Genomic DNA, 10,236 nt, shown 5'->3' with positions numbered 1-10,236 from the left:
AAAATAATGTAATTGTTGAATTTAATTAGTTTTTATTTTTACACTAAATAGTATTTGCATCTGAAATGAATAGAAATGTAGGCAACATTCCTCACTCCCCACCATCGAGGCTGTCCAGCACAGAAGATGTCTGCGGAGGGCGCGCAGCATCACCAAGTACAGCTCCCACCCCAACCGTTCCCGGACTAGCAGGTTCAGGAACAGCTTCGTTCCTGGGGCTGTCTCCCTGCTGAACTCTGCACCTCCCTCCACCCCCCGCTGAACCCTGCAACATCCCCCCCCCCTGGCACATCGACCCCCAATGACTGTACTCCTCCCAGCCTTGACGGCCATGCACCTTGACCCACCTGTTCATTTGCACTGACTGCTTTATACTGTTTTACTGTACTACCTCAATCCACTTCACTCCACACCACTTGTTCTTCACCTTTCTTAACTGCACTTTACATACTGTACATAGTCTGATCTGCACTCCCCTCTGCTATTTAGCAAAACTGCTGCTCACTTTTATAGTCATGTTATAGTCTTATATTGTACTGCACATATCCTACTTCATACTGTACATTCTCATGTCTATAGTTTTTGTCATAAAAATGCTTTTCACGGTACGCAGATGAGACTAGTATGTGTAACCAGAGTCAGTTTAGTGCATGTGACAGCTTCACAGTAAGAGTAATGCTGGGGGTACATATCACAGGAAATGGAACACAAGGCATGCCATGTAATGCACCCCATCTGCATCATTTTGTTCCTTTGACCTCACTATTGGTACTTTTAACTGCATGCAATTGGTGCCAAGATATGTATGAGTTTGATAGGTCTGACAGCAGATAAGTCAGTGGTGGATGTGGAATTGGTTTATTATATTTTATCTTATAAAGCAGCAAGAAAAATGTTTAATTTCACAAAAACAAGTGTAGCTATTTGATGAAGAGAATATGCCCTTTAATGGTGAGAAACACATAGGTTATGACTTGTCTATCAGGCATAGATCACATTACATTTTCATCAAGTGATATTCAGGATCAGAAGGCTATTGTTTCGACCTATATACAGGTTAACCAAATTAAAAGCACTTACTTTTGAACCTATGAATTGCAAGAAATGCTAGAATCATATTTAGTCTTGTGAAACGCCGTGTCAAATACATTCAACTTGCTCAAAGCAAAATTAAGTTAATTCATGTTGTAGTCATGGCTGGGGTAGGCTATATATTTCCACAGAAAAAAAGGTGTTCTTTTGCGTTCGCTATTATCCGAGTTTTTTGGAAGAAAAACATCGGTTGTTTGTACTCTTTAGAACAGTTTTAAAGACTGTAATCACTTGTGTTCTTCTCTTCCATCTCTTTCACAAATAATTAAATCGTAGTATAGTATTTTCCCCTGCGTTTGTTTAGGCGAACTGCTTTCCTTTCCGATCAAGCGAGTGGTGCGCGCTCCCGCGAGGGGGTGCATCTGACGCCGGGGGTGCTGAATTGGGTACAACACCGGCACTGCTATAATTACAAAAGCTGGACGACTTTTACTTTGAAAATGTGTTATGGTCCTGCCACATAGTAAACTTTCGGTCAGTGAGTACCTCGACACTTTTGAACCAACGTAATGTTAAGTTATTGAAGTAAAAAGAAAGTAAGACATTAGATTGTATGTATTCATCTGTTTATGTTAATACATTTTCTAGCACAGATTCTGTCAAAAAGGCTACATTGTTGGATACACGTAGCGTGCGTGAGCGTGAATATTCGAAATTACATAGGTAATTTAAAAATGGGTTAATAGCAAAGTTGATGATCTGCTAAATACTCAGTAGCTTGTATAGTTCTGCTTTGAAACTTGATGAACACTACATGGACAAATAGCATGTGCAATTACAAGTGTGACCGTTTAGCGAACACCATAGCGTATAAGTCTTGACTCCGAATTGAGGGACACCTACAAAGGCTTTCGTGACTTCACGTACGTTAATATGCTACGTTTTTTCGTGTTTCGTTTCTGTAACGTTATCTTTGAAAAGAGTAGCAACAAAATCATATCACACTAGAGACCCACACTTTAACCTAATATGTGTAAACGATAATGCATGAGACACATCTAAAGCATTAAGCTACATATTAGGTATTGCAAAGTTAAGTGTGGTTGTCAAAATAGCTTTATTAAATTACACTGGTGGAGAATACAATGTTGATTCTTGTGTTTGTGACATTTATTCTTGATTGAATCTTGATCTCTACATCAAACCAGCTGAAGCAAACACATCTTTGCTTTCTTCATAGGACTGCCAGGAGAGTTAAAGACTGAGGCTGAACCAACATCTGGCAGGAAAGAGTGCACCACTGCCAAGATTGCACATGGCAATGAATACAGGTGTTACAAACCCAGCCTACAAAAGTGGTTCATGCTACGTGTGAACATACAACAAGTGAAAATGATGAAGCAGCCACACAGCGCCTCAATCCCATCACCACAACCAAAACTTGTGTGTAAAGGTGAATGTAACATCACAGCATGTTCTGATCCTAAGTCAGCTGAATGTATTGTGGTTCCCATCAGTGTTAAACCAGAGCCAGATTTAGATCCATATTTTCTCTCACTTGAGTTGCCCTCGAGAGAATCTGAAATCAGTCTAGATGATCAGAAGATGAAGTTTGATCTTTTGAACCTCAAATTGGAGATTAAGTCTGAACTGTCCACTGAGGAACATATTTCTTTTGATGTTGCTGAGATGATTGTGGACCCGTTCAAAGACTGTTTGGTCAAACCTGAGAATGAGCAAGTACACAACCATGATATTCCAGAACACTCAGAAAAAAGTCTGGGTGCATTCTCAGAAGAAAGTATGCTGTATCCAACACCACAAGCAAAAGATCACAACATTTCTGAGGCGTCGGTGCTTAATGAGACTGAAGGATTAAACCAGGAAGGCCGCGTTTGTCATCGTCTGAGGTATAGAAGCCAAGTGCAAAAGAGACATGTGAAACAACTACAACACAGTGAGAAAGAAACTTGTGAAGCAAAGACCAAACAAAAAAACTCGACAACGCAGGCCTGCTCGCTTTGTGGTAACATCTTCGCCAACTCCAACAGTTTGCGGGTTCACATGCGGATACACACCGGGGAGAAGCCGTACGTCTGCTCCACCTGTGGGAAAGCGTTTGCACACTCCCACTGGCTAAAAGACCACACACGGATCCACACAGGTCAAAAAAAGCCAGACAAAATGCAGAGATTCCCCTGCAGCAAGTGTGACAAGACCTTTTCCAGGGCCCATGGCCTTCGATACCACATGCGCCGACACACACGGGAAAGGCCGTATGCTTGCTACTTGTGTGAGAAACGCTTCATTAATGTCAGTGACCTGAACCAGCACATTAAGGGCCACTCCAACATCAGGCCTTTTGTTTGCACTGAGTGTGGAAACAGCTTCCACCGCCGGTGTACACTAGAGAAACACCAACGTATCCACACAGGCGAGAGGCCATACAACTGTCCAGAGTGTGGGAAAGCCCTACGATATAAATACTCTTTAACCATGCACATGAAGACCCACAAAAAAGGATGAACTGAATAAGATTTTGTTAATCAGCGTGAAGTTTATCCACTTGAGTGACCTGAGGCGACATGTTAGAGGTCACATGAGACCACCCCACTCTTGTGATGAGTGTGGACGGCAGTTCCACCAAGTCAGCATTCTACGAAAACACCTGCATATACACACCGGAGAGCGGCCGTTCAGTTGCATCCCCTGTGGGAAATCATACCGTCACCAAGATTCTCTTAGACTTAGACAGCACCTTAAATTTCACAAACAATATTGTTAAGTTGTGAATAAAAATAAAAACTTTGAAATTCACCAAAAAGCTAGCTTTCATTTTCTGTCATGTTATCGATTATTCCACAGGCACTGAATTTGGCCACCTGCAGATGGTGCAGCAAAGTGCTGTGAGTGTTACAATTAATGATTGAAATCAGTTAGAACTCTAAAATAGGCAGCTGCAAAATGGCTATGCAATGTTATCCCATGGGGCAAACATCTGCGTGAAGTAAACCGCTTGTTTTCCCACTGACAGCCTCATAATGTTACTAAGTGTCTGACAACATAGAAATGATCCCTACAGAGATCCTTGTGTCTCAATAACTGTAAAGAAACTAGAAAATGATTGTTTCTAATGACAGCTCTAATGTTTAACTTTATAGTAGCCTAGTGTTGGAACCGAATATTGATGTTTTCCTGTTGTGTCAACATGAACTAAGTGCTTACATTATTTTGTATTATCTTACTCTGTAACCCATGTCCCTGGTGAGGATACTCTGTCTGTGTCTCAGTAAGAGCAAATAGCCCAGACTAGACTCATTAGCATTCAAATGGCTTATGTGAGGATTCAGGCTCTCCAGTAGCATTTGAACTCATTCACTCCCCACCCACCCCCACTTTCACCTTTTGTCCTCTGTAGGGCCAATGATTTTCCGTTTTAAAAAAAATGCATTTTCCGTTTCACATTTGGTGAATTCCGTTTTTTTTCCGTTTCAGCTCATTTTGTTCACCCTGAGGTAGATTGATGGCTTAAAATGAGTGAATAATATGTGCCCTTCTTAGATTGTTGTTTGCCAGCCATCAACAGAACAGAAGACTATACATTTTTTGTTTTAAATGCGATTGGGAAGACGAGCGCGTGAATGTGACTGAATGTGGCTTTAGCGGATATCTGTGGGTCAACCGTTGAAAAGGGGGGCGTGGCCGGAGCAGAGTTCAGCGCAGACGTGACATTTTCTCAGTGGTTTTGTTCTTTAATTAATGTTTGTTCATCGTTGCAATCGTTGTTGTGTTTATTTGAAAGAAATATAGCCTTGCAGCCCAAAATACAGGGGAATTTGGGCGATTTGTATGAACAAAATGATGTTTCCGTTTCAAAGTTGCAATTCCGTTTCAAAGTGTTCATTCCGCGAATTCCGTCCGTTTTCTGTTATCGCGGAAAATCATTGGCCCTACCTCTGCTGCTCCCCTGTATTCTCCCACCTGACTGATGGTATAAATGCCAACATCTTATCACTGTCAGGTAGGCCATTCTCTGAGCAACAATAAAGGTAACATAAACTCCAAAATCCTGACTATGTCTTCCGGTCCATTCTCCAAGTTTGGTGTGCTCATTAGATTCCAACACTAGTGTAGTAGGAAAATGAGAGAATGAATGAAAACAACAAGTAAGAAAGGAATTAAAACAGGTGAATCAGAATCAGTATCTATCTAACCTCTATGGTAGTCTGACAGGACACTGAAGTAGTTTTAGATTGTGAGCACCTTTGTTCCATCTATTAGTGAAGTGTAATAAACTTTTAAAAAATACACTTTGAAATGGATCAGGAGATAATCTTGTCAGCAGAAAAGAACAGGCCTGGATAAGCTTCGGAATTCCATGGGAAAGTACACTAGTGGGTTTTAATGTTGACTCTCACAAACTACACCATTAGCTCAGAAACGGGTGCGATTTTTTTCTGGATCCGGAGGCCCTTCCCATGAAATAAAATGGGTACAGCCAGGCCCAGGGATGGTCTAACCTGATGAGGAGCCTATGTGTATAAAAGAGAAAACAAAGAGTGTAACGATTCAATACATTCCTGGGATGTGCTCTGGTTATGCTGTTGGTGTTTTACTGGCAAATAAACAATTTTACAGATAGCGTCCTTCCTGCTATCACCCTCTGTCCTCTGTTCCCACCCCTCCCCCCACAGATGCCCCCCTCCCACTCCACTGTCTCCCCTGCCATCACCTGTAGGGGGTGGTCTCACCTCCGTCCCTTGTATTCTACCTGAATGGTATAAATGCCAACACATTCATACAATCAGATAGGCAATGCTCTGAGCAACACACTTACAGAGTGTCTCCACACAGAAATAAACAGAAATCTCGACTACGTCTTCCAGTCCGTTCTCCAAGTTTGGCGTGCTCATTAGATTCATCTGGTCCTACGTCTCCGATCTTCGTCTCCCCGAAACAGCAAAAAAGAATCGGAGCCGACGCTTCTAACATTGTGAATGGGAGAGGTAAGCGATTTACGCTAATTCTATTTACAGAATTGTTTTAGCCGGAGTGAGAGTTCAGAGAAGAAAAAGCTTACGGTGTGCGTGGTAGCCTACGTGCTGCCTGCAGTGGGGTTCCTGTCTTTGGATACCAGGGCAGTTCGTACGCTCCGTCGGTTATACCGTGTCGAATGGACCATGCACTGATTGATCAATTAGATTATATCAACCTTTAGGCTGTGATAACTTAACACAGCAATGATCAAGTCTCTGGTCTAGCATATATTTCGACTGATGTTTTCACAACACGATTTTGTTCTTCTTCTTGTAATTTGTGGAAGTAGTAGTAGAATTGTTGTATAATACTGAATGAGTGACTGAAGGAACGAGCCAGCAAGACCATCTAACTTGAAATAGACCAATTTTTAACTTGAAATAGACAAAAGCTGGACGACTTTTACTGTGAAAATATGGTATGTCCCTGCCACATAGTTTACTTCCGCTCGGGTGTCTTCAACAGAAAGCCGCTGAACCTATGTAACATCAAGTGGTTGAAATAGTCAGTAGCACTAGCTAGTTCTGCTTTAAAACAGACAAACATAGCGTATCTTTTCCTCTGTCAAACAGGTGTTTGGCTCCGAACTGACAGATTACAACAAATGTGCGTTGAGAAGCGACAGATTACAACAAATGTGCGTTGACAAGCTATGTTTTAAACATTTATGTTTCGCATCTGTAACGCTAACTTTCAAAAGAAAAGCAAAAATTCATGTGAGTGTTCTCTTGGGGAAAATAAGGTACAGGCGATGATACATGATGAGCCACATCTTAGCCTTACATATTGGATCAAAGTTAAGTGTGATTGTCAAAGTAGCTTGATTAACTTAAACGTTAGATGTCGGAGGATACAAGGTTGGATCTGGTGTTTGTGACATTATTTCTTGATTGAATCTTGATAGCCTACAGTGTAGGCTACACTCTACATCAAACAAGCTAAAGCAAACAAATCTTTGCTTTTTCCATAGGACTGCCCAGAGAGTCAAACACTGAGGCTGAACCAACATCAGGGTGTGGAGGAGTGCACCAGTGCCAAGATTGCACACTGTAATCGAAGGAAATGAATACAGGTGTTACAAACCCAACATAGAAAAGTGGTTCATGCTACGTGTGAACATACGACAAGTGAAAATGATGAAACAGCCACACAGCGCCTCAATCCCATCACCACAACCAAAACTTGTGTGTAAAGGTGAATGTAACATCACAGCATGTTCTGATCCTAAGTCAGCTGAATGTATTGTGGTTCCCATCAGTGTTAAACCAGAGCCAGATTTAGATCCATATTTTCTCTCACTTGAGTTGCCCTCGAGAGAATCTGAAATAAATCGAGATGATCAGAAGATGAAAATTGATCTTTTGAACCTCAAATCAGAGATTAAGTCTGAACTGTCCACTGATGAACATATTTATTTTGATGTTGCTGAGAGGATTGTGGATCCGTTCAAAGACTGTTTGCTCAAACCTGAGAATGAGCAAGTAAACAACCATGAAATTCCAGAACACTCAGAAGAAAGTCTGGGTACATTGTCAGAAGAAAGTATGCTGTATCCAACACCACAAGCAAAAGATCACCACAACAATTCTGAGGTGTTGGTGCTTAATGAGCCTGAAGGATTAAATCAGGAAGGCCGCATTTGCCATCTTCTGAGGTATAGAAGCCAAGTGCAAAAGAAACATGTGAAACAACAACACCACAGTGTGAAAGAAACTTGTAAAGGCAGAAAACGTAAAACCTGTGAAGCAAAGACCAAACTAAAAAACTCGACAACGCAGGCCTGCTCGCTTTGTGGTAACATCTTCGCCAACTCCAACAGTTTGAAGGTTCACATGCGGATACACACCGGGGAGAAGCCGTACGCCTGCCCCACCTGTGGGAAAGCATTTGCACACTCCCACTGGCTAAAAGACCACACACGGATCCACACAGGTCAAAAAAAGCCGGCTAAAATGCAGACATTCCTCTGCAGCAAGTGTGACAAGACCTTTTCCAGGGCCGATGGCCTTCGAATCCACATGCGCCGGCACTCACAGGAAAAGCCGTATGCTTGCTCCATGTGTGAGAAACGCTTCGTCGATATCAATGACATGTACAAGCACATTAAGCTCCACTCTAACATCAAGCCTTTTGTTTGTACGGAGTGTGGAAACAGCTTCCACCGTCAGTACACACTAGAGAAACACCAGCGTATCCACACAGGCGAGCGGCCATACAACTGTCCAGAGTGTGGGAAAGCCTTACGGTATAAATACTCTTTAACCATGCACATGAAGACCCATAGAAAATGATTAACTATACACTAGGATGGAAGAAGAATGGACAGGAAGATAAGATTTTTTTGTTAATCATGTTTTTATTTCTACACATCTGGACTACTGTCATGCACTGTTTACTTGGTTAAATCAGCCTTGCTTTGCTCAACTTCAGGTGGTGGAGAATTCAGCAGCCAGGCTTTTAACAAGAACTCACAGGTCTAAGCACATGTATCCAATTTTAGTGTCTGTCCACAAGCTTCTGGTATGTTTTTGCATGAATTTCAAGGTTTGGGGGATTATGTATAAAGCACTCAATGGCGTGGCATCAAATTATATATCAGAGCTTCTACACCCCTATACTCCTGTGAGATCACTCATCAGGGTCCGCAGGCTGTTCCAGAGTTCAGACTAAAAACCAAAAACTAAGGGTGAATTTCTCCTTTGCCATTTTGGACCCTAAAATCTAGAACGGCTTTCCCTGTGTCAGATCGGCTTAAACCTCATTTCTTGATTCCTGAGTTACTGGTGTTTTATTGGTCATGGGGGTACTTTAAGGGTATTATTTTGTTAATGAATTCTAATGAAATAAAGATTTGTACTTGGGTATCCATTAGGGCTGCAACTAACGATTATTTTGGTAATCGATTTATCTATCGACTAATTTTTCGATTAATCGACTAATCTAATGATTATTTCCCATAGCAAATTAAAATAACGACTCAAAATGTTGGAATTTGAATTTCAAATGTATTTGAGTAACAAATGTAATCATAATACATAAATTAAATAGTAATACAAATTAAAGTGCAAATATGCTTTTAAAAGTAAAGAGAAAGTGCAAATAAAGTTTTAAAAGTAACTCAAATTAGCAATCAAGCCTCTGCAAGTGCAAAATAACGCAAGAATAACTGGGCTGCAAGTGACATTCAAATTCAACTTATGAAATATATATTTTTTCCAGAATCTTTTGTTTGAAGAATGCTAAGTGGAGGAGGTTAACTAATCAGAACAAACGAAAATACAGGCTACTCTGATAATTCACTGATTTACTACATTGCACTTAACATAAATGAAATAGCGTTAGCAAGCATCCTCCATGAGACGTTCCGTTTTCCAACATGTAAGCTTAAACCTTACTATAAGTTATAGATATATCATATATGTCTATGATAATTGCTGCTAGACACTCACTGTTCTTGTGCTCCCACAGCTCATTCTCTTTGAAATACTGGAATAGTGCTTCTTTAACTACTAATAATTGACCATCATTGAGAAAAATGACAACTTTCTGTTAGCCATATCTCATATGCAGCAGCTACTAAAGCTAGCTTTGTTTATTGTTTCCATGGTAACGTCTCAGAATAATTCGCTTTTCAGTCGGCCATTTCTGATATGCAGCACATGAAGGTACGAGAACGGAGGGCAAAGAAAACGGTGCATGGTTTGTATGCTAGGCTATTTGCAGATTCTGTTCCATTTTTCTCAATGATAGTCAATTATTATTAGTTAAAGATGCACTTCCTATAGTGCATTGCAATGCCGAATGAAAATTACCGGTAGCTCTGCTAGCGTCTGCCAAAAAAAAAAATATATATATTATATATATATATTATGACGCGTCGACAAAAAAAATCATCGTCGACAATTTTTCATAATCGACATCGTCGATTACGTCGACTAATCGTTGCAGCTCTAGTATCCATTATATTTTCAGTTCTTCTTACTAGTGAATTTCCACTACTAATATCAGTCTGATCTGATATCAGAATCAGAATCAGAATCAGAAAGGTTTTTACTGCCAAGTAGGTTTTCACCTACGAGGAATTCTTTGTGGTACAATGGTGCAAACAATAAACATACACAATAAACAATAAACAATACACATATTAGGTTACAGCAGGAGTGTGCA

At 40.7% G+C, this 10,236-nt stretch overlaps 2 protein-coding genes across 5 annotated transcripts; both read left to right on the top strand.

Moving 5' to 3' along the window:
* Positions 1-1,489: 1,489 nt before the first annotated feature.
* LOC105890856 (zinc finger protein with KRAB and SCAN domains 8-like) lies at positions 1,490-3,837 on the top strand. The gene has a single exon (XM_031579322.2). The coding sequence runs from the start codon at positions 2,395-2,397 to the stop codon at positions 3,556-3,558; it is 1,164 nt and encodes a 387-aa protein (XP_031435182.2). The 5' UTR covers positions 1,490-2,394; the 3' UTR covers positions 3,559-3,837.
* Positions 3,838-5,811: 1,974 nt separating this feature from the next.
* On the top strand, positions 5,812-8,935 carry LOC122133406 (zinc finger protein 571-like). 4 transcript variants are annotated; one of them, XM_042709561.1, is made up of 2 exons: positions 5,812-6,038; positions 7,040-8,935. In XM_042709561.1, exon 2 carries the CDS (start codon positions 7,173-7,175, stop codon positions 8,358-8,360), a length of 1,188 nt encoding a protein of 395 aa, XP_042565495.1. In that variant the 5' UTR covers positions 5,812-6,038; positions 7,040-7,172; the 3' UTR covers positions 8,361-8,935. The 4 variants fall into 4 exon arrangements, with proteins under 4 accessions (XP_042565495.1, XP_042565493.1, XP_042565492.1 ...); XM_042709559.1 differs by lacking the exon at positions 5,812-6,038 and adding an exon at positions 6,541-6,706; XM_042709558.1 differs by lacking the exon at positions 5,812-6,038 and adding an exon at positions 6,541-6,785.
* The last annotated feature ends 1,301 nt before the right edge of the window (positions 8,936-10,236 follow it).

Source organism: Clupea harengus, chromosome 13 (assembly GCF_900700415.2).
Source record: "Clupea harengus chromosome 13, Ch_v2.0.2, whole genome shotgun sequence".
Lineage (NCBI taxonomy): Eukaryota > Metazoa > Chordata > Actinopteri > Clupeiformes > Clupeidae > Clupea > Clupea harengus.
Note: the sequence above shows the minus strand (reverse complement) of the source record. Positions and strands in the feature narration are given on the sequence as shown.

Bases quoted from the DNA above. Each gene is read 5' to 3' on its own strand.
- LOC105890856 (XM_031579322.2), top strand. From the start codon at position 2,395: ATGCTACGTGTGAACATACAACAAGTGAAAATGATGAAGCAGCCACAC.
- LOC122133406 (XM_042709561.1), top strand. From the start codon at position 7,173: ATGCTACGTGTGAACATACGACAAGTGAAAATGATGAAACAGCCACAC.